Source organism: Conger conger, chromosome 14 (genome assembly GCF_963514075.1).
Source record: "Conger conger chromosome 14, fConCon1.1, whole genome shotgun sequence".
Classification (NCBI taxonomy): Eukaryota; Metazoa; Chordata; class Actinopteri; order Anguilliformes; family Congridae; genus Conger; species Conger conger.
The window spans coordinates 4,717,288-4,744,582 of record NC_083773.1 but is presented as its reverse complement, the minus strand read 5'-3'; the positions used below and the strand labels follow the sequence as shown (position 1 = coordinate 4,744,582).

At 51.2% G+C, this 27,295-nt stretch overlaps 2 protein-coding genes across 4 annotated transcripts in view; one reads left to right on the top strand and one right to left on the bottom strand.

Moving 5' to 3' along the window:
• The window catches only part of tasora (transcription activation suppressor a), a 33,704-nt gene extending 30,652 nt beyond the window's left edge, over positions 1 to 3,052 (top strand). For 2 of the 3 annotated variants that reach the window (XM_061220876.1, XM_061220874.1), the window contains exons 21-23: positions 375 to 553; positions 1,187 to 1,348; positions 1,804 to 3,052. In XM_061220876.1, coding sequence (XP_061076860.1) covers positions 375 to 553; positions 1,187 to 1,348; positions 1,804 to 3,020 — 1,558 coding nt within the window. In that variant the 3' untranslated portion in view covers positions 3,021 to 3,052. The remainder of the gene's footprint in view (positions 1 to 374; positions 554 to 1,186; positions 1,349 to 1,803) is intronic. The other variant, XM_061220875.1, reaches the window with a different exon arrangement.
• Positions 3,053 to 6,312: 3,260 nt separating this feature from the next.
• ccdc66 (coiled-coil domain containing 66) lies at positions 6,313 to 26,911 on the bottom strand. Its single transcript, XM_061219956.1, has 19 exons — positions 26,570 to 26,911; positions 24,506 to 24,564; positions 24,317 to 24,342; positions 23,074 to 23,497; positions 22,454 to 22,559; positions 22,247 to 22,353; positions 21,467 to 21,582; positions 21,257 to 21,379; positions 18,535 to 18,666; positions 17,937 to 18,142; positions 16,844 to 16,928; positions 15,785 to 15,946; positions 14,357 to 14,522; positions 13,774 to 13,905; positions 11,887 to 12,368; positions 11,440 to 11,498; positions 9,705 to 9,892; positions 9,179 to 9,300; positions 6,313 to 7,082 (listed from the first exon to the last, which is right to left on the bottom strand). Exons 1-19 carry the CDS (start codon positions 26,578 to 26,580, stop codon positions 6,978 to 6,980), a joined length of 2,811 nt encoding a protein of 936 aa, XP_061075940.1. The 5' UTR covers positions 26,581 to 26,911; the 3' UTR covers positions 6,313 to 6,977.
• Between the last annotated feature and the right edge of the window lie 384 nt (positions 26,912 to 27,295).

Sequence of the window (27,295 nt, the reverse complement as noted above, 5' to 3'; positions counted from 1 at the left end):
CGAGCCGGGCAAAATATTATGTATTGCTGATTGTTAACACTGTCCGTGTGTGTGTGTGTCCGTGTGTGTGTGTGTCCGTGTGTGTGTCCGTGTGTGTGTCCCTGTGTGTGTCCCTGTGTGTGTCCCTGTGTCTGTGTGTGTCCGTGTGTGTGTCCGTGTGTGTGTGTCCGTGTGTGTGTCCCCGTGTGTGTCCCCGTGTGTGTGTGTCCGTGTCCATGTGCGTGTATGTCCGTGCGTGTATGTCCGTGCGTGTATGTCCGTGTGTGTGTTTCCGTGTGTGTGTCCGTGTGTGTGTCCCTGTGTGTGTCCCTGTGTGTGTCCCTGTGTGTGTCCCTGTGTGTGTCCCTGTGTGTGCGCGCGCTTGTGTCCCTCAGGTTGAACAGCGATGCTCTGAGCCTGCTGAACCTCCTCACCACCTACCAGAAGAGGCACCTGGTGGAGTTCCTGCCCTACCACGAGTGTGACGCTCCGTCCCGCCACGCCCCGGACCTGGACTGCCTGATCCGACAGCAGGCCCATCACACCCAGCACCGCCACATCCTCTTCCTCACAGGTACCTGCACTCTTCCTCACAGGTAGCTCCTCATCCTCTTCCTCACAGGTAGTTCAGGTAGTTCATCTCACACTTCCTCACAGGTAGATACTCGCACTCTTCCTCACAGGTAGTTCATCGCACTCTTCCTCACAGGTAGATACTCATCCTCTTCCTCACAGGTAGCTCCTCATCCTCTTCCTCACAGGTAGCTCCTCACCCTCTTCCTCACAGGTAGCTCCTCACCCTCTTCCTCACAGGTAGCTCCTCACCCTCTTCCTCACAGGTAGCTCCTCGCACTCTTCCTCACAGGTAGCTCCTCGCACTCTTCCTCACTGGTAGCTCCTCATCCTCTTCCTCACAGGTAGACACTGACGTACATGGTACACAACAGACCTGGGTGTATTGCATTTCAACATATACAGTCCTATGAAAAAAAAGTAGTAGTTGTATGTAAATGGTTGTTTGAAAAAGAATATCATTGTATGTCATTCACACACTGGTTGATGCATCTTCACAAGTATGCCACAGAGAATTACATGCATACACAGTCAGCGTGATTTGATTGGCTGCCAGCCTGTGCAGTATGGGGTCAGCGTCATGTTTGATTGGCTGCCAGCCTGTGTGTACGGTAACTGCGATGCGTTTGGTCAGCAGAACGGCGGTTCGAGATGTTCCCACACTACTCCAGCAACGGCATTGTGATCACGAGCATCGACGATGTCATGAACAGCTTCCACAGCCTCATTGGTTTCCACGACAACGCAGAGGAGCCCCCCGCCTTCGACAATCACCCTCCCCAGACTCCCCCTGCAGGTCAGTGCCCTCTGCCAGGAGAGGCTGTACTTTAAGCACTTTGGATTTCCCAGAAAATGCAGGGAAGTGTGAATTTTTTAACATTAACAAATGGGGTGCGTTGTAAATTTTACAATTTTGAAATGTTCTCAAAAATGAGTGCAAAACCAGCAAAAGTCAACGGGCTTCGTTGCTTTCTTTCTGGTGTCCTTTTTTTATCATGAATCATTTTTATTCATTGCATACCACTTAATCAGAAATAGTATTTTATATTGTTACAGAAACCTTGGCCTTTTCCATGGCACGGAGGTGGGGAATTTGTAAAGGGCTTATCCTGACTGGTATTGGTATTCTCATGCGGGTTGGGAGGGTTCTGGGCATGGCTATGATAACGGACACAGTGCCTCACGGTGGGTAGAGTTAGCTGTACGCAGAGGGGGTACCCACAATGCTGTGCTCCCGCCCCCCTCCCTCAGTGCTGAAGGACGAGTGTGTGGAGGAGGAGGACATGTCTCTGGACTCTGAGGACGACGCGGCGGTGATCGAGGAGCCCGGCGCCCAGGGGCCGGACCGGGGGCCGCCGGGGTCTCTCCCGCCCCCGCTGCCCCAGGCCCAGGAGTTCAGACCGCCGCTCCCCGAACACGAGCACCTGTCCTTCCTGCCGCCGGCCTCCGGCGAGACGCCGCTCGACTTCCAGGCGCTGAAGTCCGCCATCTCGCTGTTCAAGGCCTCCGCCGCCCAGCGGCCGGCCGGGGACTACGAGGGCGGCGCGGGGGGGTCGTCCCCGGGCGCCTTCAACGTCAACCCGCACCAGAGCTTCCTGTGCCCGGCGGCCCTGCCCGCGCCCTACCCGGGCCTGCCGGCCTACCCCGGCTCCCCCTGCAGCGTGGCCCCGGAGAGCGAGCCGCGCCCGGCCGCGCTGCGCCAGGACCGGACCGGCCACGGCCCCGGGGGCCCCTCCCTCGGGGGCCCCTCCCTCGGCACCGGCGGGGCCCTTTACCTGGCGGCGGGGGAGGCGGGCGTGGCCCCGCACGGCTGGGCCGGGGCCCCGGGCGGGGTCAGCAGCGCCTGCGGCACGCCCACCAGCCAGGACGACGGGGCCCTGGGGCCGGAGGCCGCGCGCGGGAAGGGCCCCACGCCCGGCAGCGGGAGCAGCGCCTCGGGGACTCCCAACAGCCAGGGAGGGGCCACGCCCAGCGGCGCCGGAGCGGCCCGGACCAGCAACCCCGGGGGCAGCAGCACCCCCAGCAGCCAGGGCAGCCTGACGCCCGGGCCCAGCAGGGCGGTGGAGAGCCAGGCCGCCCCGACGCTAACCCCCGCCCCCGCCAGAGGGGGCGCTCACGGCCAGGGGCTGCTGCCCCTCCCCCCGCCCCAGGGCGCCGGCAGCGTGAACGGGCGGGGGCGGGGGGGCGGGGGACCGGTGCCCGCCCCCTTCGACGGCGCGTGGGGGAACGGGGCGGGGCCCGTCGCCGTGGGCTACAGGGGACTGGTGCCCGGCAGGTCCAGACCCAGGGGCTGCAGGGAGATGAGGGGCGGGGCCTGCATTCGGGGCTTCCCCCTGGGCAGGGGCCGGGGCCAGCCGGGCGGGTACTACTCAGACTTCACACAGGACACCTACCTCTCCTGGGGGGAGGAGCATTGGTCCCCGGGGGACGCCTACGGCACTCACAGAGATGGCTATAACGGCTGGTGAGACAGCACCGAATGTACATAGTTAAATCTTCAGAGCGCTTTAAATGGGGGGGGGGGGGGGGGGTGACAGAAATGACTAACAGGATCCCTTGTTTTCTACCAGTGAGTGAGAGAGAGAAGAGGTAAAAAAATAGAAAAAAAAAGTGCAAAGATGCAGGCCAGCCCAGTGTCCCTATTTGTCTGGTGGATGCTCCACACGTCCTGTTCAACAGACCACTAAAGTTTGTAATTGCCAAGATTGTTTTATTGCCTTGAAAATGATTATTTTGTTATCTATTTGTTTTATGTTCTTCCTCCTCGGTCTCTGGGGGGTGGTGGGGGGGGGGTGTGTGCAATGCATTATCTCTCAGCCTCGGATAGCTCAACCAGCCGGCGTTGTTGGCTGCTGGTTTTTAATTTTATTTTCCCCCTCTCCCCCCCCCACTTTTATTTTTTTTCTTTTTTTTTTTAATATTAGGTTGTTCAGAATTGTTGGAACTTTCTATTAAACCATGCCTGTATCAAACCTCTTGATTTTCTGTTGAACGTTCAAGCTAAGGGCACGCAGGCCTGGGTTTTGTCGTTTGTGTCCTCAAATTTGACTACTGAATGAATGGAGTGACACGCCCCGTTTACAATAGCAATTGGCCCAATTGGATTTTTTCATATCCGGTAACTGAATTTGGAAAAATTCAGTCCAAATCAGATTCCTAGTCATCAAATATGACTGATGAGATTTGTCAGGAAAACGGATGTATGACAAATTAAGTGTTTTCAACTTTTTGCAAAAAGTTTGCTCCTCAAATGATATTTTACGGAGGGGATAAGAACACTAATTTTAAGTTGAACTTGAGGACAAATTTAGATTGAATGCAGGCCAGTCTCTAGCTTCAAATGTGATCAAGTGAACATGGATTTCCTGTGAGGGGGGGGGGGGGGGGGTTTAATATGCGAAGGGAAAAATAAATTAATTACCAACCGCTTCGAAACAAACCTTTTTAAGTCAACGATATCTTGTTTCAGTCCGATAAGATTCACCGGTTTCTACTCTTAACAGTTTTATCTGTGGAACATTTGCTTTAATGTCTCTGGGTCATTCTGTGAAAAAAATGTGCCTCTTTGGATTTGTCGTTGTCAAGATATTGGCTCACCCAAAAATTAATTTACGAATGGAAACTGGAGTTTCATTTTGGAGCCTCGTGTCATATATCATGGCGTTAAAGGAGGGGGGAAACCTGAAGACGTGTACACTGGCACACTTTTCTGTCTACATTCAGATTATGGACCTCAATTCCCAGTATACTGCTCAGAAAATGTTTTACGGTCATTCACAAATGCCAAATCGTGCCGCTTGCCAATCTATTTTCAGTTTGTAATGACTTACTACCCTACGTCAGCACCACTTTGCTTATGAGTTACAAACATCTAAGGCTAGTAGATACTTGGTTGCGAACAGCCACAAGCAAAATGAATTCAGATCATTTATTCAAAAATGTGTACAGTGCCAAATTTGGGTCCGGCCAGAAAATGACTGAAAAATAGTTGGGTCAGGTGCAAAGTCTGGGCACTTTGAAAGGTATAATAGGCCTACACATGTACAAAAGATTGAGTTGTTACTGCTATGTTCCATCATTTTACCTGAATTCTAGAGCAGGTCATTTTCTAAAGCAATCAAAAACTTTTAAAAATAGTTATTCCATGTTTGTCAGCGGCCTAAACTACATGGAAATCCTAGATTGAATATTGAACATCTATGGGCATATCCTGTACATAACAAGTACGTTCATTTTGACAAGAATATTTGCAAAGAACATTTTTTTTTTTTTCGAGTTGCAGCTTAGCACAGCAACTTTTTTTTCTTCTCACCTGTGCCTCCACTGGGTGCCCATTCCTTTCTCACAATACAAGGCTTATATAAATGGTAAATGGCAGGCATTTATATAGCGCCTTTATCCAAAGCGCTGTACAATTGATGCTTCTCATTCACCCATTCATACACACACTCACACACCGACGGCGATTGGCTGCCATGCAAGGCGCCGACCAGCTTGTCAGGAGCATTTGGGGGTTAGGTGTCTTGCTCAGGGACACTTCGACACAGCCCGGGCGGGGGATCGAACCTGCAACCCTCCGACTGCCAGACAACTGCTCTTACTGCCTGAGCCATGTCTCCCCAGATACAGTATAGGCAAGTCATTTCTGTTAACAATTGTCAATTCAATTGAAGCTTCCATTTGAGCTGACCAAAACATGCAAAGACATTGCAGTATAAACTCGTATTCATATACAAATAGGCCTATTATGCCTTTTGAAGAACCTAAACCTTCTACCTTACCATCTACTTGGTTGAATATCTAACACTTTTTGATCATTTTCTGACCCAATTTTGGCATTGTATAATTTGTCTTCATTTTGCTTGTGCCTGTTCTTAACCAAGACATTTACAAGTATTCCAAATTTGGATACCGTACACCAAATGGTACTGATGTAGGAAGCCATCAAAATATGTTTTGCTGTTAATTATGGTTCTTTGAAATAAGAAGAACATGCCAAGACAAGTCAGTAACAACCATTGTACATATGTAGGTCTATTGTACCATATTACAGTTTAATTTTGAACGGAAAGATTCCACCATACCGACTACTTGGTTGAAAATGCAACACTTTTCATTTTTCAATAAATTATTATTGGAGGTTTGGAAGTCCTAAACCAATGTAATGTAGCAAACCATCAAAAATAGTGGCACAATTTACTTTGGATAAGAGCGTCTGCCAAATGCCATTAATGTAATGTAATGTAACAATTTGGCATATTTTCTGAGCAGTATTATGGGAAAAGAATCTTTTGGGTGCCACCCCCCAATTCTAAAAGCCAATATCTCTAGAACGACAAATCCAAAGAGGCCAGGTTTTTGTATGTTCTCTATTGAATATATAAAGAACATTTACACAAAGTTTGAGCCAAATTGGAGTTGTCACCCCCCACCTCTGGTTGATTTTCTACAGAATGGACCCCGCTCCTCAAAACTGTGTGGATGAGAAGGAAGAGAGCACATCGCAAACGTCTTGAGTAGACGGCAACAGTCCTGTGGGTTATTGACAGGACTGCAGTCATGTGATCCCTGTCTAGGACATTTCTGCAGCTGGTGTTTACCATTTCGAGAACGCTTTGTTCCTCCTTACTCCTGATGGGGAAAGTTGGGGGGTGTTCTTTTAAATAAGTCTCTCATGTTCAGTACTTAAGTTTAGTTTTATTTCTTCCTGGGTGTGTGCGATTGCTCACATTTCACTTCCTGACTCAAAAGACTGGCGGCTGGACAATGCATTTTCATAACCTGCTTTTATTTATACAAAATTAACCTTAAAAATTCTGTGTTTCATTATCCGTGTACCACAAACATGATTTTAGTGATTCAGATGGTCAGGTTCAGTAGTGCAGCTGGTTTCAAGTCTCAGACTTCAAGTAAGTTAAGTTACATCCTGTGGACATTCAATGATGAGATTTTACACCAAGTGATTACTTAAACACTTTACACACACACACACACACACGCACACACTTAAAACACTGCTTTGGACTTTGGTCCCATACAGAAATCATAATTGTGCAAAGTTATCTTGTCAGTGCTATCCCAAGTTCAGATGCGTTGGCCAGCTGCAGTAAAGTGCCATTCAGTCGGTTTATATAGTGCTGGTCGGGGAGAGCGGGGGTCCGTTGTGACATGGGGTTGATTGTTACGCGATGTGGTCCGTTGATAGCCGAGGTGAAAGAGGACGTGTATGGGGGTGTGCAGCAGGCTAGCTTTGTCTCTGATCGACCGAGAACATCGGGCAACCCCCGTGTCACAACAGACCCCGCTCGCCCCTACCTGTGTGACTGAAATGAGGTTAGGGCAGACCGCGGCGTCAACGGTTGCTGCCGAACCGGAAGTAAACGAGCCGCGTGACGGGATGCAGCTGCTCTGGCTTGGCACGGACGTCAGAGAGGGGGGGTGTGCTGGTAGAGGGGGGAGAGCCTGCCCTCCTGGCCCAGCAGTAGTGGGTTCAGTCCCGTCTCCAGCTCCCTCTGCTTCTGCATCAGGCCCTGAGGGTCAGAGTACACACAATAATCCACCATCAGTGCGAAACTGCAACCGCCCCAACTGTTCAACTGTCAATGGGCGGCCTGTAGCGTAGTGGTTACGGTGCATGACTGGGACCCGCAAGGTCGGTGGTTCGAACCCCGGTGTAGCCACAATAAGATCCGCACAGCCGTTGGGCCCTTGAGCAAGGCTCTTAACCCTGCATTGCTCCAGGGGAGGATTGTCTCCTGCTTAGTCTGATCAACTGTAAGTCGCTCTGGATAAGAGCGTCTGCCAAAATGCCATTAATGTAATGTAATGTAATGTTCAATTTACTGCCAAAGCCAAATATGCCGGCTATTATTTTGCCTTTCAGCTTAAATGGTAGACCTATATTTTAAACCCCTGCCCCCCGGAAACTCCTGCATGTCTGGCAAAAAAAAAAAACAAATACCGTATTACACATTACGAGAACATTCCAAATGTATCATTAATAAGGATGAAAATCATTATTATTCATATGCTTTCCGAGGTCTCGTTGACGGTTTATGTTCAGCTGCAATTCTGGAATAAATAATCGCCGAGAAAATGTTGATGCGTAAATCGGCCAGCAGGGTGTGCTAATGACAAGTCCTTTGAAGAACTGGAACGGTTGTACGTGGAGTGAATTATTGATGCCTGGACTCCCCGGGGAAATAGTGCCCTTAACAATACTTAAAAGGAAAATGACATAATTGCATTTTTTCCCCTCCATTTCTGGCAAATCTGGTGCGTGTTCGGGGGACAGATAAATGTACTAATACAGTCAGCGTCCCGTTAAGCAGTCCAATACAGTAGCCTGCCTGTGCATATTTGGTTGCGATGATTTGAGATTGCAACCCAACATAACCTGAGACCAGCTGTGTTCCGCCCTGAGGCGTTTTGTCACGGCTGAGTCAGCAACTTGCTTTTTTTAGCCATCGGTTTTCTCTCGACTCTGATCCATTTTTTTGTTTATGAGGCATTTGTGGTGAAGACTGATCTTTGCTCTAATCATCACTACCTAGTAAACTGTTGGCATTTATATAGCGCCTTTATCCAAAGCGCTGCACAATTGATGCTTCTCATTCACCCGTTCACGCACCAGTGGTAATCAGCTGCCATGCAAGGCACCGACCAGCTCGTCAGGAGCGATTGGGGGGTTGGGTGTCTTGCTCAGGGACACTTCGACACACCCCGGGCGGGGGATCGAACCGGCTTTTGAACCTGCTCTTACCACCTCAGCTAGTGTCACCCCGCTAGCCACCGAGCCAACCTTCACCGCCAAAGCTAGCAACACTTTAAATCTCTGCATCGCCACCAGATAAAGACCCTCGACATTGGACGGCAACATACACAGGCATATTTCCTAACAACAAAAGAAAAGACAAAACTTGGCTTACTGCATAAGAAAGTGCCACGAATAATGCTTGCAGTACATTCTTTATGCAGGTTTGACATGCTTGGAGGCTCTTATAAAGGTTAATAAGTGAGTAACCAGGAAGCTGATATGTCTGAACTAATGGTTTGATGCCCACATGCTGTGTGTAAATTGCATATTGAGTTATTAGCATTTCTTCCCCTTTGCGTTTTGGCTGTGGTGAATCCACACAGTCGCACCTGCTGTTCGTCATGCTCACTCTCTGACTGTATGCTCTGGCTCGGGAGGCTGACAGTGGTAAGCGGTCACGCAATCCGGGTCACGTGACGCAGGCGGGAAGTGGTCATGGGTCACGTGACGCGGGTGGTAAGGGGTCACCGGTCACGTGATGCGGGTGGTAAGGGGGTCACGTGACGCAGGCGGTAAGGGGTCACGTGACGCGGGTGGTGAGGGGTCACAGGTCATGTGATGCGGGTGGTGAGGGGTCACGTGACGCGGGCGGTAAGGGTCACGTGACGCGGGCGGTAAGGGGTCACGGGTCACGTGATGCGGGTGGTAAGGGGTCACGGGTCACGTGACGCGGGTGGTAAGGGGTCACGGGTCACGTGACGCGGGCGGTAAGGGGTCACGTGACGCGGGCGGTAAGGGGTCACGTGACGCAGGCGGTAAGGGGTCACGTGACGCGGGCGGTGGTGTGATGTGGGGGAGGAGTCTCCGTACCTGTCTCAGCTCGGACAGGCCCCGCAGGATGGCCTGCTGCCGCTCCTTGTTCTTCAGCAGCTCCGGGTTCAGCAGGGGGTCGCGGTCAGACGGAGGGGGGGTGGGCCGCCCAGCGTCAGCACCTGAGACGCAGGGCGCAGGGCGAGGAGAGGGGGTGACGCACACTGCCTAACCACGACTAACCGCCCCGCTATTCATCTCTACCCCTAATGCCCAGGCCTTACTCACGACTGCTGGGAGCATGGAGGAAAAGATCAGGTAAGAACATATGAGGCTGGACTTGTACTAAAGGCCTTGTAAAGCTAAGTGCGATTAGCTTTGGCACTCCGTTAAAGTCAATAAAAAGAACAAAGTAGATTCTTTATTTTCATTTATTTATATATTTTTACAAGGGACAGTGCACATTAGTCAATATTTTCAGTGAGTGAGCTAATGAGCTTTCGATTTGATCACGATGGGCCAGCGTATGGTCAGCATTTCAGACGGGAGGTGTGGTGGGGATGAGGGGAGCTGGGCGGAGCGTTACCTGGCTGCTGAGACCCCTGTGTGGGGGGTCTGGAGAGCGGGGCCAGGGGGTCCAGCTGGTACACCTCGTCCGTGCGCAGGTACGGGACGAAGGGCGAGGAGGAGGGGCGCTCGTCCGCGTCGACGGGCCCCTGCGGGGCCTGCTGCTGGAGCCTGTGCTTTACCGCCGGGACCGGGGGAGAGCACCCCCTGGTGGAGACGGGTGTGAAATGCAGCTTTACGCTTAACACTCACCAGACCCAGCTTAAGACATTTACACATTTTACATTTTTGTCATTTGGCAGACACTTTTAATCCAAAGCGATTTACAAGTGCATAGGTTCTTCCACAAGTCAAAGCATCACATCCAGAACTAGGAAAATACACATGGAATGCAGTTCTAAACATAGTCGTCATCATAAGCATAAGTGCAGTTCCATGCTCTAAACCAGTGGTCTCCAACCCTGGTCCTGGAGAGCTACTGGGTCTGCTGGGTTTTGTTTTCACCTTAAAATCAGCACCCTGCTGAGACCCGGGTAAACAGGTGAGCTGAGTTAACTGTGTAATCAACAGCTCTAATTGATTAATTAAGCACAGAGTAACAACAAAAACCAGCAGACCCTGTAGCTCTCCAGGACCAGGGTTGGAGACCACTGCTCTAAACCGACTGAAAAAGTGCAGGTCTCCAGCACTGGAGATTGAGCTTGATGCTGATGTTTATGCTCAGAGCTGAGCTGATGTTCCACGGTTGTGTATTGTGGCTCGGCCTGGTCTCTAGGATTGTGGCGGTAGCTGGTTTCAGGCTGGTCTGTATTGTGGCTATGGCTCATTTGTGTATTGTTACTAGGGCTGGTGTTTAGGATTGTGGCTATGGCTGGTCTGCATGATTGTGGCTATGTTTGGTCTCTAGGATTGTGTTTATGGCTGGCTGTAGGATTGTGGCTATGGCTGGTTTGTAGGATTGTGGCTATGGCTGGTCTCTAGGATTGTGTTTATGGCTGGCTGTAGGTTTGTGGCTATGGCTGGTTTATAGGATTGTGGCTATGGCTGGTCTGTAGGATTGTGGCTATGGCTTGGCTGTAGGATTGTGGCTATTGTGGCTATGGCTTGGCTGTAGGATTGTAGCTATGGCTGGTTTGTAGGATTGTGTCTATGGCTGGTCTGTAGGATTGTGGCTATGGCTGGTCTGTAGGATTGTGGCTATGGCTGGTCTGTAGGATTGTGGCTATGGCTGGTCTGTAGGATTGTGGCTATGGCTTGACTGTAGGATTGTGGCTATGGCTGGTCTGTAGGATTGTGGCTATGGCTGGTCTGTAGGATTGTGGCTATGGCTGGCTGTAGGATTGTGGCTATGGCTGGTCTGTAGGATTGTGGCTATGGCTGGTCTGTAGGATTGTGGCTATGGCTGGTCTGTAGGATTGTGTCTATGGCTGGTCTGTAGGATTGTGGCTATGGATTGGCTGTAGGATTGTGGCTATGGCTGGTCTGTAGGATTGTGGCTATGGCTGGTCTGTAGGATTGTGGCTATGGCTGGCTGTAGGATTGTGGCTATGGCTTGGCTGTAGGATTGTGTTTATGGCTGGCTGTAGGATTGTGTCTATGGCTTGGCTGTAGGATTGTGGCTATGGCTTGGCTGTAGGATTGTGTCTATGGCTGGTCTGTAGGATTGTGGCTATGGCTGGTCTGTAGGATTGTGCCTATGGCTGGTCTGTAGGATTGTGGCTATGGCTGGTCTGTAATATTTCTGAGGGACTCACCGGTTTTCCACATGGGCAGCCGGAGTGGAGTGGGGAGAGCTTCTCGAAATGTGTTCCTCCTGACAAAGAGAATGGAAAACATTGGCACTCACCAGACACCATTTTTCGGCTGTTCCCACAAGAACACCCACATCCACACCCACACACACACACACACTCACCCAGTTACATTTTCTGTTTACAAACCACATTCACAGCGGTGGAGCCATAGGTTGCTTTTTCAGATGGAACAACGGTATGCACCAAGCTTCTCACACACATACTCTCTCACACTCTCTCACATACTCTCATGTACCTGTACACACACACTCACACACACACTCACACACTCACATGCACACTCACACTCTCTCACACACTCACTCACTCACTCTCACACGCACACACACACACACTCGCACACACACACCCAGCTGGGCGCCCTGGTCTCGCCCTCCTGAGCCTCACCTGTGTGTGTGGGAGGGTCTTGCGGCCGGGCTGGCTGTGCGCGGGCGGGCGCGGCTCCCTCTGCCCCGGGTCCCTCTGCCCCGGCTCCCTCTGCCCCGGCTCCCTCAGCCCCGGCCTGCTGGGGGCGTTCCTCTCCACCAGCGTCAGCAGCTGCGTCTGCCTGCGCAGACGGCTGTCCTGCCGGTCCCTGCGCAGGCCGGACGGGTAGCGCTCGGAGGCCGGGACGAAGGCCTTGCCGGGGCGGTGCGTGTTCCACTGGGGCCGGCCCCCGGGCCCCGGGGCCGGGCGCGGCCGGCGGGCGAAGGGCTCGTAGGGGCCGTCCTCCGGGGCCCGCGCGCCCACGTTCTCCTTCCCCGGACCGCCCGCCTCCCGCCCGGGCCTCCTGCCGCCCGCCGGGGGCCTGAACTCCGCCGGGACGTCCGGCGTCTCGCTGCTCCGCCCCCCCGTCGCCACGGCGACGCCCGCGCTCGCCCTGCCCACGTCTGTGCCGAAGGGAAAGGCCGTAAGTATTTGGACAGCGGTACGGCTTCTGTTCTTTTTTTGGCTTTTCAGGTCCTGCACGTTGGACTTTTTAAATGAAAACCTTGAAACTCATTCATGTGAGGGACTTTCCAGCCATATTGGGTGATTAGTGCAGGAATTATATTTGTTTTTGTATTGCGGACATTTTTGAGTTTAAAACCTGGTACATCATTTTACTTTTACCTATGTTTGCATACAGAGTGACCTACATACGCAATACATGCCATGTTGGAGAAGTGGACAAAGGGGTTTAGTCTCACACAAACCACTTGCAATCCAATCAATTAGGGATAAAGATCTATCCACTCGTAATTCATTGGGATAACCTGTGATAAAAGATAGCTTCAAGTGGTATCTAAACATCCTGACCATCAGCTCATACATACTCGACTTTCTTCAGAGAACATCCATAACACCGAGAAAATGTCACATTGTGAAGTTCGCTCTCACTCTCTGATCTGTGAGTTGTGTCCTCAGGGGGCATGTTGGCATCTTGCATGTTTTGGGACTGCCCTCCTGCAAATCAGTTCTGGAGCCAAGTGCCCGTGACTTTGTCGAATATTGTCGACAAGAGATATTCCATGCTGTCCCAGAGCACTAGTTTTGAATGAAAATTCGAAACTTGATTTATCTCGGCCTCAGAAATGTGTCTGGTTGGCTGTCCTCACAGCTGATGGAAGCCTCTGCACTCCCTGTCCTGGTCACGTTGGGGGAAATAGCTTTCTCCAAATCATCTAAATGGAAATATCAATTGCTCGGATCATTAAAAAATGTGATGCCTGGCGTTCAGTAGCTGCTGTTAAGTTTTTATTATGATTTCAGGTGTTTGATTTTTTATTATTTATTATTTTTTTCGTGGCCCAGAGGGTGGAGGGGGAATGTTTAAGGGGGGGGGGGGTTGCATTGTAAAATATCCATTTATATTCAAAGTACCTCCATATTAGGGGGCCAAAATAATTGGACAGTTGGCTTTTCAGCTGTTTCTGAGTCATGTGTATTAAATCACTTCCGTAGTGCAGGTATAACAAAGCTTTCAGTATCTCGTCTTGATTCCAGGCCTTTGGATGCCTGTGTTATTGGTGTTGGTCAACAAGAGGACCAGAGTTGTGCCAATGACAGTCAAGGAAACAATTATGAGGCTGGGAAATAAGAAAAACAGGCAGAGACATAGGCCAAAAACCAGGTCTGGTCCCAGCTCTGGTCCCAGCTCTGATAATCCTGACTTTATTCACCCTGGGTCAGAGTAGGTGCTAACCTTTACCTGTAAGACACACGCAGTGCTGTTGTGCTGCTTAAGCAGCAGCCATTTCTAAACTAAAGGCCTGGAAATCAGTTGACAACGGCAAAGGAGGCTCAGCTCAGTACCGGTCTGCACCGAGGCGTCTCTTCTGGAAGAGAGCGCGTCGGGACGCTGGCTCTCATTGGCTGCTTCCTCCACCAGGACGTCCAGGTCCACCCTGCCCAGTGCCAGGCTGCTCGTGCCCCTGCTGTCGAGCCCTGGAGAAAACAGACGGGAAAATTCAGGAAGAGGTGCATTATGGGAGGTGAGGTGCACCCTCAGAGTATATAAAAGGGCGGCCAGTAGCGTATTGGTTAACGGTTAATACGATCCGCACAGCCGTTGGGCCCTTGAGCAAGGCCCTTAACCCTGCATTGCTCCAGGGGAGGATTATCTCCTGCTTCGTCTAATCAATGAGAAACGATTGCCAAACGAGGGCGCACTAGATTTTATGTCAGAGCATTTATTGGGAAATCTTTATCCGTGTGCAAGGGGGGGGGGGGAAGAAAGAAAGAAAGAAAGAGAATATGTAGCACAGATTGCACATCAGTATATGAGCGCAAATAATTTTAACTTCCTGTCATGAGAGGAGCCCAATGGGGGAAAAAAAGGCTTTTTGAGCAGAAGTACAGGTACCACTAGGGGGCACTGTTGGTGGTGTGCACGCACCGGCCGGCGTGGGGCAGTCCTCCTCCAGGCCCTGCAGCAGGTTGGACACGTCGTGGCCCCTCCTGGTCAGCCTGCGGAGTTTCTGCTCCTGCTTCTCCCGGGCGGCCTCCTGCCTGGCCCTCTGTACGCTGCGGTACAGCTCCTCCGTCCGCTGAGCCTGCTGCTCCTGCAGGGGCCACGCCCGCACAGACAGGGCCCGTCAGAGAGCGCCCGCACAGACAGGGCCCGTCAGAGAGCGCCCGCACAGACAGGGCCACGCCCGCACAGACAGGGCCACGCCCGCACAGACAGGGCCCACGCCCGCACAGACAGGGCCCACGCCCGCACAGACAGGGCCCACGCCCGCACAGACAGGCCCACGCCCGCACAGACGGGGCCCGTCAGAGAGCGCCCGCACAGACAGGGCCACGCCCGCACAGACAGGGCCACGCCCGCACAGACAGAGCCCGTCAGAGAGCGCCCGCACAGACAGGGCCCGTCAGAGAGCGCCCGCACAGACAGGGCCCACGCCGCACAGACAGGGCCCACGCCCGCACAGACAGGGCCACGCCCGCACAGACAGGGCCACGCCCGCACAGACAGGCCCACGCCCGCACAGACAGGGCCACGCCCACACAGACAGGGCCACGCCCGCACAGACAGGCCCACGCCCGCACAGACAGGGCCACGCCCGCACAGACAGGGCCCGTCAGAGAGCGCCCGCACAGACAGGGCCCACGCCCGCACAGACAGGGCCACGCCCGCACAGACAGGCCCACGCCCGCACAGACAGGGCCACGCCCGCACAGACAGGGCCCGTCAGAGAGCGCCCGCACAGACAGGGCCACGCCCGCACAGACAGGGCCCACGCCCGCACAGACAGGGCCACGCCCGCACAGACAGGGCCACGCCCGCACAGACAGGGCCCACGCCCGCACAGACAGGGCCCACGCCCGCACAGACAGGGCCACGCCCGCACAGACAGGGCCACGCCCCGCACAGACAGGCCCACGCCCGCACAGACAGGGCCCGTCAGAGCGCCCGCACAGACAGGGCCCGTCAGAGCGCCCGCACAGACAGGGCCCGTCAGAGCGCCCGCACAGACAGGGCCCGTCAGAGCGCCCGCACAGACAGGGCCCGTCAGAGCGCCCGCACAGACAGGGCCCGTCAGAGCGCCCGCACAGACAGGGCCCGTCAGAGCGCCCGCACAGACAGGGCCCGTCAGAGGGCGCCCGGCGCCCGGCACTGCAGTGCTGGGTGTGTGACTGCGTGTGTGCGCTGAGTGTCTGTCACTGTGCAGACGGACTGGTGTCTGTAAGTGTACTTGGTGCTGAGTGTCTGTAACTGTGTAGACTGACTGGTGTCTGTCTCTGCAGGGTGCTGAGTGTCTGTAAATGTGCAGGGTGTCTGTAAACGTGCATGGCTTGCACGTGCAGCAGCAGGTCTCACCTTCTTCTCCCTGTCGCGCAGGGCGTCGAGCTGGTACTGCTCCTGCAGCTCCTCCCTCTCGCGCTCCAGCCTCTGCTCCTCCTCGCGCTCCCGCGCCCTCCGCTGCGCCTCCTCCTGCTCCCGCTGCCTCCGACGCTCCTCCACCTGCGCCTGGATCGCACGCTGCGGGGAGAGCCACGGGCAGGAGGCGTGAGGAGGCGTTAGGGTGTGGAGGGGTGAGGAGGCGTGTGGGGCGTTAGGGTGTGGAGGGGTGAGGAGGCGTTAGGGGGAGGAGGCGTGTGGGGTGTGAGGTGTTAGGCGCTTTGTGTGAGGCGGTCTGTAGCGTAGTGGTTAAGGTAAATGACTGGGACGGTCAGTGGTTCTAATCCCGGTGTAGCCACAATAAGATCCGCACAGCCGTTGGGCCCTTGAGCAAGGCCCTTAACCCTGCATTGCTCCAGGGGAGGATTGTCTCCTGCTTAGTCTAATCAACTGTATGTCGCTCTGGATAAGAGCGTCTGCCAAATGCCAATAATGTAATGTAAGCTGAACTGTGCCAATACATTATCCAGCTGTGTCATTCCATTTCTTTCTCATAAAAGGATGAAAAATGACCACTTATTTTGCTAATAATTTGCTTATTTAATAATTACTGTACACAAAAAGAAAATCATTAATATACTCATTCAGAAATTTTTCTGAGGACTTTAGAAGTAAGTGTCTTACAGAGCAATTTCTCAAATGACAGTTATGAGCCGAATCTCAAATTAGCATAAAATACCCTTTCTGTAGATTTTTTTTTTTTTGTGGAAGGTAAATATGAAACGTCAAGTGAATTTCCATCCGAATCCAGGCAGAGCGTCCGGCCGAGGCGAATGGAGACCTGGAGTTTATGAGTGTGGGCGCGGTGATGCAGGGATAAACTGAGCGGTGACCAGGTAACCGCGGTATCTGCTCAGTCGCTAGGGAGCGGGCGATGGCAGTGTTGACCCGTAGGCCCCAGTGGAGCGCAGGTGTGGGGCTCTGCCGGTCAGCAGTGTTTGAGCGGTTCGCTGGGCGGCCGTGACGGACAGCTGGTACCTGATGCTCCAGCTGTTTGAGCCGTTTCCTCTCGCGGTCCTCGATCTGGGCCGGGTCCAGGAGAGACGTCATGGTGCGGAGGTGGCTGTGGAGCGGGGGGGAGAGTGCAGCGTTACGCCCGGTGTGTGTACGGCGGAAACACGTGTGTATGCAGCTGAAACACAGACGCCAGGGCAGTGTGTGTGTGCAGCTCAAACACAGACGTCAGGGCGGTGTGTGTGTGCAGCTCAAACACAGACGTCAGGGCGGTGTGTGTGCAGCTCAAACACAGACGTCAGGGCGGTGTGTGTACAGACGTCAGGGCGGTGTGTGTGTGCAGCTCAAACACAGACGTCAGGGCGGTGTGTGTGTGCAGCTCAAACACAGACGTCAGGGCGGTGTGTGTGTGCAGCTCAAACACACAGACGTCAGGGCGGTGTGTGTGTGCAGCTCAAACACACAGACGTCAGGGCGGTGTGTGTGCAGCTCAAACACAGATGTCAGGGCGGTGTGTGTGTGCAGCTCAAACACACAGACGTCAGGGCGGTGTGTGTGCAGCTCAAACACACAGACGTCAGGGCGGTGTGTGTGTGCAGCTCAAACACAGACGTCAGGGCGGTGTGTGTGTGCAGCTGAAACACAGACGTCAGGGCGGTGTGTGTGCAGCTCAAACACACAGACGTCAGGGTGGTGTGTGTGCAGCTCAAACACAGACGTCAGGGCGGTGTGTGTGTGCAGCTCAAACACAGACGTCAGGGCGGTGTGTGTGTGCAGCTCAAACACAGACGTCAGGGCGGTGTGTGTGTGCAGCTCAAACACAGACGTCAGGGCGGTGTGTGTGTGCAGCTCAAACACAGACGTCAGGGCGGTGTGTGTGCAGCTCAAACACAGACGTCAGGGCGGTGTGTGTGCAGCTCAAACACAGACGTCAGGGCGGTGTGTGTGCAGCTCAAACACAGACGTCAGGGCGGTGTGTGTGTGCAGCTCAAACACACAGACGTCAGGGCGGTGTGTGTGCAGCTCAAACACAGACGTCAGGGCGGTGTGTGTGTGCAGCTCAAACACAGACGTCAGGGCGGTGTGTGTGCAGCACGGTCCTGCAGGGGGCACTCACCTGGCCCGGGGGGGGGTCCCTCTGCTGGTGCCCAGGAGCTCTCCTCCCAGAGGGCTCGGGCCCCCCGGGGCCACAGAGAGGGCCCCCGAGGGGGACAGCTGCTGGGTGGCGGGGCCCGCCGGGGTGTCGGGCCCCTGGGCCGGCTGGGAGGGCACCCTCTTCTGGAGGGAGTCGAAATGCATCGCCCAGCGCTCATGGTCCTCTGCCTGGAGGAGAGAGCCAATCAGTGTGTGTGTGTGTGTGTGTGTGTGTGTGTGTGAGAGAGTGCGTGTGCGTGTGTGTGTGTGTGAGAGAGAGAGTGTGTGTGTGTGTGAGTGTGTGTGTGTGTGTGTGTGTGTGTGTGTGTGTGCGCGTGTATGCGTGTGTGAGTGTGTGTGTGTGCGTGTGCGTGCGCGTGCGTGTGTGTGTGTGTGTGTGTGTGTGTGTGTGTGTGTGTGTGCGCGCGCGCGTGTATGCGTGTGTGAGTGTGTGTGCGTGTGTGTGCGTGTGTGCGTGTGTGAGTGTGTGTGTGTGTGTGTGTGTGTGTGTGTGTGTGTGTGTGTGTGTGTGAGAGAGAGCAGAGAGTCCAGGCCGGGCGTAGCTGGCGCTCTGGCGGTACCTGGCTGAGCTCCCGTTTCTCCTGCTGCCTGCGGAGCTTGTTCTCCTCCCGCTGCTCCTCCAGGGCCTGCAGCCAGCGCCTCTGCTGCTCCTGCCGCTGAGCGCTGAACGGGTGCTCCAGTGGAGACGCCTCCTGCAACAGTTACCTCATAAAGACGTGCTATAAACGACGACACTTTGATTCATTCAGAATTATTAGTTTTGTTGTTGTTGTTTATGGCCAAAAAAGTCACCTCATTGTCTTGAATGAGTAGACTGAAGTGTGTGTGTGTATGTGTGTGTTTATGTGTATGTATATGTGTGTGTGCAGTTCCTTTTGTTGAACTGTTAGATCAGAGGAGCAGTTGAACTTATCTTTTGGAGTCAGATAAACGAGAAACAAATTAAATGAACCCTGTTCCAGTAGCATTGGGCAGACTACACGCGTTTCCTTCACCTCTCAGATACTTCCACCTTTTGGTGTATTTGAGGGGTTCTTACAATGTGTATATGTATGTGTGTATGTGTGTCTACGCGTATGAGCGTGTGTATGTGTGTATATCTGTGTGTGTGTATATATGTGTATATATCTGTGTGTGTATATCTGTGTGTATGTATATACAGTGGGCTCAAGAATTATTGGCACCCCTCACCAGCAATGCACAAACAAGGCTTAAAAAAAAGAATGCTATAATTATAGAGAAAGGTAATACACCAACATGTGCCAAATACTGTACTTTATTAATGTTTCAATGGAAACAACCAAAATCATAACAATCATTTCATAAAAAATAAATTTCAACAAAATCAAGGTTTCAGAATTATTGGCACCCTTCACCTGGTACTTAGTGCAACCACCTCTGGCAAGGATAACAGTATGGAGTCTCTTCCTGTAATTTTTGACAAGATTAAGGAACACATTTGGAGGGATTTTGGACCATTCCTCTTTGCATATCCTTTCAAGATCCTTCACGTTCTTGGGTTTGTGCTTATCAACTGACCTCTTCAACTCAGCCCACAGGTTTTCGATTGGATTGAGGTCTGGTGACTGAGATGGCCATTGCAGAACGTTGATTTTGTTGTCACAGAACCATTTCTGTGTGGATCTTGAGGTGTGTTTTGGGTCAGTGTCTTGTTGGGAAGTCCACCTACGACCAAGTCCCAGACTTCTGGCAGAGGGAACCAGATTTTCAGCCAAAATTGCCCGATACTTGCTGGAATTCATTATGCCATCAATCCTAACCAGTGCCCCTGGACCTCTGGAATTAAAACAGCCCCAAAACATGACTGACCCACCACCATATTTCATTGTGGGTGTGAGGTGCTTCTCCTTCTATGCATCTCTGTTCCTACGCCAAACATGACGATGCTGTATCTGACCAAAACATTCAATTTTGGTCTCATCTGACCAGAGAACCTTGTTCCAGTCATAATGTAAATGACGTTTGGCAAACTCCAAGCGCTTTCTTCTGTGTCTTGTGGTCGGAAAAGGCTTTCTTCTGGCAACCCTTCCAATGAGGCTGTGGTTATGGAGGTGGCGTCTGATGGTGCTTTTTGAAACCTGGTGACCCCAAGATGCCACCAAGGCCTGCAATTCTTTCACTGTGATCCTTGGGGATTTTGTTGCTTCTCTCACCATTCTCCTCAGTATCATGGGGGGCAAGATGCAGTTGCGTCCTCTACCCATGAGATTTTCAACAGTTCCATATCTTTTGAACTTTTTTATAATTGCTCTGACAGTGCTCAGTGGTATATTTTATCGTTTGTGAATTTTCTTGTAGCCATTACCACGTTTATGAAGGTCTACGACCATCTGCCTCTTTTGAACTGCCAATTATTTTGTTTTTTCATGGTGTTGGATGACAAAGGGATATTGTGTGTGTTACCTCATTTTTATACCCTTGTGAAACAGGAAGTGATGTAATCACTCAATACAGTTCCTTAACACATAGATAAACTTAAATAAGTGGAATTTAATACCTGGTTTAATTTTGGTAGGTGTTATTTACAATAATCTTTAAGGGTGCCAATAATTGTGAAACATTGATTTGGAGGAAATTGATTTTTAATTAAATCAGTAAATGATTTTTGTTGGTTCCATTGAAACATTAATATAGCACAGTATTTACCACATGTTGGTATTTCGAGTTTGTCTATAAATATATTGTTTAGAATTTTTTTGAGTATTGTTTGTTAATTTTCTGTCAGGGGTGCCAATAATTTTTGAGCCCACTGTATGTGTGTGTATCTGTATATGTGTCTATCTATGTGTATGTGTGTATATCTGTGTGTATATCTATGTGTATATCTGTGAGCATATGTGTGTATATCTGTGTGTATGTATATCTGTGTGTGTGTGTGTGTGTGTGTGTGTGTGTGTGTATATCTGTGTGTGTATATATATGTGTGTATCTGTGTGTATATGTGTGTGTGTATATCTGTGTGTATATGTGTGTGTGTATATCTGTGTGTATATATGTGTGTATGTGTGTGTGTGTGTGTGTATATATCTGTGTGTGTATGTGTGTATGTGTGTGTATATGTGTGTATATGTGTGTATATCTGTGTGTATATGTGTGTGTGTGTGTGTGTGTGTGTGTGTGTATGTGTATGTGTGTATATGTGTGTGTGTGTGTATATCTGTGTGTATATGTGTGTGTGTATATGTGTGTGTATATGTGTGTGTGTGTGTGTGTGTGTGTGTATATGTGTGTGTTTGCTCTGTTAGGGAGGCGTGACCATACCCCCAGGATGAAGGCGGAGCGTATGGCGGTGGGCAGGTCCTGCTGGCTGCTGTAGCTCAGCGCTGAGGAACGCGTTCTCTCCTCCAGACCCGAGACTGCCCCGCCCAGCCTCTCCTCTTCCCCCTGCCCAGAGCCACACCACCATCAGCGCCTCACCACACACAACGGGCACGATCAGGGGACACCACCACCAACCCAAATCTGCCCTACCATTTCTGAGCTGGGTTTGGAGTCGGGATCCCTGGCAGTCCGGCCGGCCCAGGGACTATAATCCAGAGATGACGCTGCGGTCTTTTTCTGCTGTAATCTCTGAGCCATCTGTTCATCTGGAGCACACAGCACACCACAAACAGTCGCTGTTTATCATTACATTCCTCCCCACTCACCAGCTTTAATCCTGACACTCGTGAATTACCTTCCCTGCGATGAATAAATAATGCTGTCAATTAAGGGATAGCGTAATTGTAAAATGCCAGTGATAAATATGGAACGCGGCCATGCAGAGAATTAATTTGTGAGCAATAACTAAAAGGAATTAACCTGAACAAATTAATAAAATGCGCTTTGATATCCAGAGATCAAGGCAAAAGTGAATAATATATCTATCTATATTTTATTGATATGTTCTGAGGGTGACGGATGGTGGTGCAGGAAACATGGGATGTGTTCCCAAAGGTGTGCTGCACATTCACCCAGAGGACCTCCATCCATCTTCAACCTTTAACCTTTGACCTCAATCAGGCAAGAACATCGCAAGCGGTCTGTGAATGATGCATGCGTGTCGTTCGGCTTGCGAGTTTGCACGTGTGTGAGTGTGTGTGTGTGTATGTATGTATGTGTGTGAGTGTGTGTGTGTGTGTGTGTGTTTGTGTGCACAGTTCCACTGATGTAGGCCACAGGCCAGCTGTTTGTATTCTTTCGCCTCCTTTTAAGCAGAAATGCTGCGTAGTGCACGTTCTCGGACTGTGTCTCCTCGCGGGGGGGGGGTACCTAGGCCCTTCTTCCACTGGGCCCTCCGCGCCTCCAGGGCCTCCTTCTCCCGCTCCCGCTCTCCCAGGGTGCTGAAGAGGCCGGCCGGCGCCCCGTTCGCCATCACCCTTAGCCAATAGAAACGGAGCGTGCGGTTAGCGTCGGCTCTGTAAAGACGACGGCGTCTTTTTACGAAGGGGCTCCGAGTCTTTGCCGGCGACGCCCCACCTCTCGCCCTGCGCTCTCCTGGCCCCGTCGCTCCGTGCCGAGGGAGGCGCTTCTGAAGCCGTTCCCTCTGCCGCTGCCTCACTGACGGGGCTGTCCTCCCCCGCTGCTGTTCACAGAACAGAAATACACGTGGGCGTGAGCGGTGACCCGCATTGCACCAGAGCCACAAACATTACATTACATTACATTGCAGTCATTTGGCAGACGCTCTTATCCTGAGCGACGTACCATGAACTGTATTAATTCCCTCATACCCGCTGGTCGGGCAGGGGGTGTTTATTTGGAGCCTAAAGGTTTGGGCTGGCTGTGGGGAGGGCAGAGTGCTCACCTGGTTTGGGCTGGCTGTGGGGAGGGCAGAGTGCTCACCTGGTTTGAGCTGGCTGTGGGGCTCAGTGCTCCCCTGGTTTGGGCTGGCTGTGGGGGGGGCAGAGTGCTCACCTGGTTTGAGCTGGCTGTGGGGGGGGCAGAGTGCTCACCTGGTTTGAGCTGGCTGTGGGGGGGGCAGAGTGCTCACCTGGTTTGAGCTGGCTGTGGGGGGGGCAGAGTGCTCCCCTGGTTTGGGCTGGCAGTGGGGGCTCAGTGCTCCCCTGGTTTGGGCTGGCTGTGGGATCAGTGCTCACCTGGTTTGGGCTGGCCCGGGTCCTGCGGGCTGCTGGCTGAGGCCTGGTTGATGGTGCTGAGGATCTGCTGCAGCTGGTCCTGCGTCAGGCACACTAAGCTCTCCTTCAGGGCGTCCGCGCTGAGCTTCGAGGGACCCCTGCCGGCCGCCTGCTTGTTCACCCCGGTCTTCCTGGCAGACCCAGCTCTGGCTGGAGCTTGTGCCCTGCTGTTGGCGTTCGCACTGGGGTCTGCCTTAGACGCAAACTTCCCCTGAGCTTTCGAGCCAACCGGCTCCTTGCGTCCGACAGCTGCCGTCTCCGTGACGATGCTTTTCCTCGAGTCCACCATCTTTTCCCGGGTTCTCTGCGACTGGTCCGCCACAGGCTCTTCAGAACCTTGCTTTGGCTTAATGAGGACATTTTGAGGCCTGGTTCTCGTGGCCGTCTATTCCCAGAACAAGGACAAAAATGATCAACTTTATTTTTTCCTCAAAAAAGTGTTTTCTCTTGTCTTTGTCCACAGGAAATTATTTCTCTCCATAAACCCTAAAGGTCCGGACACACCAAACCGACGGTCGGCCGCGGAGCGCCGACAAAGATCGCCTCGCGTCGATACGCATCGTTAATGTTGGCTGTGCCGAACACACCGCAACGACGGTCCGCCGACGGCTGAGTTGCACGTACGTTCTGCGCCTGCGTGAGAGGTAATAACTCTCCACACCAGGAGAGTTGGAAACCGGAAGACCGGGGAATGCGTTTGCATTGCGTTGGACCTAGAAGCAGCCATTGTCTCGCTCACAACAAACAGTTTGCAGCAATTTCCTTGTTCTCTCGCTATTTAGTTATGCTAATCGAAAATTATGTCTGGTAGTGATAGTAACTTGTCTGTCTCATGACTTCCTCGTTTGCTTGCTTTCGTCGCTTCCTTTTCTCTTCTCGTGCACTGATTCGCTAGCTGGACAGCCAATCAGAGAGCTCTCTCTCATCGACGGCTCCGGGGGCTCCGACGCCGATTCAACAAGTTGTTGAATCGGCGTCGGAGCCCTCCGGGACACACCGGAAAGACTCGGCCGACAGGGCGCCACCGACGTCCAACGGCCGACCGTCGGTTTGGTGTGTCCGGGCCTTAAAGGAGCTCAAAGGATTGTTTCATACTTCAGGCAACCCATCTTAAGGGTCCTGCATATAATTATACAATGTAATTTTGTATGTTCATTACACGATTCTCACAAATGGAAATATTTATAAAAATGAATAATCATACCTTCTTTGAACCTTTTGACTGTACACCTGCAACGGAAGGAAACCCCCCCTCGTTGAATGACTGCACTTCATCTTCATACAACTCATGCAGATAACAGAAATGAACCAAAAACACACAAGCCTTTCACATTTACAATCTATAACAGTTTTTGGTTCATAAATAGAGCAACAGAACGAGTGTTCCACCTACCATAAGTGGACAAAATCAACTTTGGCTTGCCATCCTCAAGTTGGAATGTCAGACCATCCCTGGAGAAGATAAAAACAAAATAAGAAATTCAGAACACATACACATAACTGTTTACCCCTTTCATTGGGGTGACATTGGCTCAGGCGGTAAGAGCAGTCATCTGGCAGTCGGAGGGGTGTGTCGAAGTGTCCCTGAGTGAGACACCTAACCCCCAAATGCTCCTGACGAGCTGGTTGGCGCCTTGCATGCCGTTGGTGTGGGAGTGTATGAATGGGTGAATGAGAAGCATCAATTGAACAGCGCTTTGGATAAAGGCGCTATATAAATGCCCACCATTTACCATATGAATCGCACACAAGAGAGGAAACATAGTAGCTCCACTCGAGCACTGGGTGGCCTGTAGCGTAGTGGTTAAGGTAAATGACTGGGACACGCAAGGTCGGTGGTTCTAATCCCGGTGTAGGCACAATAAGATCCGCACAGCCGTTGGACCCTTGGGCAAGGCATTGCTCCAGGGGAGGACTGTCTCCTGCTTAGTCTAATCAACTGTACGTCACTATGGATAAGAGCGTCTGCCAAATGCCATTAATGTAATGTAATGCATTGTAATGGATTCTGTGATGTTCTAACAGCACCCATCAGGAGTTAGAGTTTTCTCCTTGGCAGGCGTATGTGGTGGTACTGCAGAAATTAGAGAAATGTTTAATCAGTGAATTCATTCATTCATTCATCCATTATCCTGAACAGGGTCGCAGGGGGGCTGGAGCCTATCCCAGCATCCATTGGGCGAAAGGCAGGAATACACCCTGGACAGGTCGCCAGTCCATCGCAGTAATAAGTGAATTATTACACAATATTCGCACCATGTGAAAATGGCTTCAAAAGAATTTCAAAAAATGGCTAATTAAGCTAAAGGCAGTGTCTCAGTGGGCAATTGAGTTGGTACCTTTTTTCCTGTAATTACCATTAAAGTATATCAGTTCAAAGTCTCAAAGGAAGTGATATACAACACCAGGGATGAGCAGTTCTGGTCTTAGCGGGCCTGGTGCGTATGCAGGCTTTTATTTCCACCAATTAGGCTACTCTGGTTAAATGAGCCCATTGGCAGTATACACCAGTTCACTTGTAGATTAGATCATATAGGGGACACGAGAACTGTCTTTGGCTGCCATTAATGCACTTATCAGAATGTAGCTAAAATGTCATGATGGAAATATTGGGGCTTAATAAGTAATTAAGGCCAGAAGCTGGCATGAAAAACAGAAACTTATACGGCCCTCATTGCCCAACTCTGTCCAACACCTTGCCCACACCAATGCGTAGCATTTATTTAGTCCAGAGGAAAGTGCCTTTCTGTCTCTAAAACGCCACTCCCACTGCTCGTAGTATTTTGATTGGTTCTGCGGGCTTCCTTTTACACCTTGTCTTAGCTCAGGGGTGCCAGACTCCAGGGGTGCCAGACTCCAGTCCTAAATCACTGATTGATTCAGGAGTTATGGAGGCCTGCTGCTAATTCAAATGAAAACAAACAATTCAGGTCCGCAGACACCGTCAATGACCGAACACCACGCCAGATAATCTGGTACGACTGTACAGTTGGTTGTGACATCATGAAGCAGTGTGTTAAACGTTCCGTGATAGCTGTATAATCCAGTCGACAAGGTTAGCTATGTGTCAAATTGGAATATTAATAAATCGACAGAATACAGAATAGAATACAACGCATTCATTTTCAGGAGCTGCTGAAAAAAACAGCTCAAGCATGGTTTTGAAACAGCTGGTAGTTAGCTGGCCAGTTAGACCAGCTCCATACTCCATACCAGATTTTACACCAGGGTAATCAAACATATCGGCAAACAGCCTGGTTACAGCCATGCATAATCGCATTCATCGGTTTTACCTTGGAGCTAGCTAGTCAACTGGCCAGCTTGGTATAAAACCTCTTGTCTGATTATCATTTATCTTGCCATAATCCTAATCTATCAACCCAGATCAGATGATATCTCAGCAAAACGAGGAGAAATCCTACGACCGTGATAAAGCTCAGTTTTAAATGGTACTCACCCCAGATTCATGATTGCGCTCCGCTGTCATTTAGCCTGCAAGCGCACATATAGCTTAGTATATCGGTAGAAATAATTTTCTTAACTCCTTCAAACAGCAGAAAAGACGTTTTACATCACAGAACCCTTTTACATCCGCCAATATATCCCTAAACCATCTGGCGTGCAACACGGTGACATCACTGTCATTTAGCCCGTAAGAGCAGATATAGCTAAGTATGTTCGTGTAAATAATTGTCTTAACTCCTTCAAACAGCAGAAAATACGTTTTACATCACAGAACCGTGTTTTTCATCCACCAATATATTCCTAAACCGTCTGGCGTGCATCACGGCGACATCACTTCCTGAAATCGTTATTGTGTATGCCCGTTGCTGGCCACGACCAAGAAGATTCTCGTCGATTGGCAAATTACCTCGCTGTCTCCTATGAAGCTGCCAATCACACTTCTTGTTCATACATGGGTCAGCAAATGGGTGGGGAAAGTTTGCGTTTACAGCGAAATAATAAAAAACGAATTCTTGCTTGTTGACTGAGTGAGTGAGGTTATTACCGTTTACACTGGGAACAACAATGTAATTCTGTCTGATTATGAATGTTTAGAAGTTATTATGCAAGTTAGCATGACACGTTGAACATTTACATTACTTTTGCATTATTAGATAACCTCTTGTTTTTTTTGTTTTTTATTCAATCCAGCCATAAAAAACAAGACATGCCCTATATA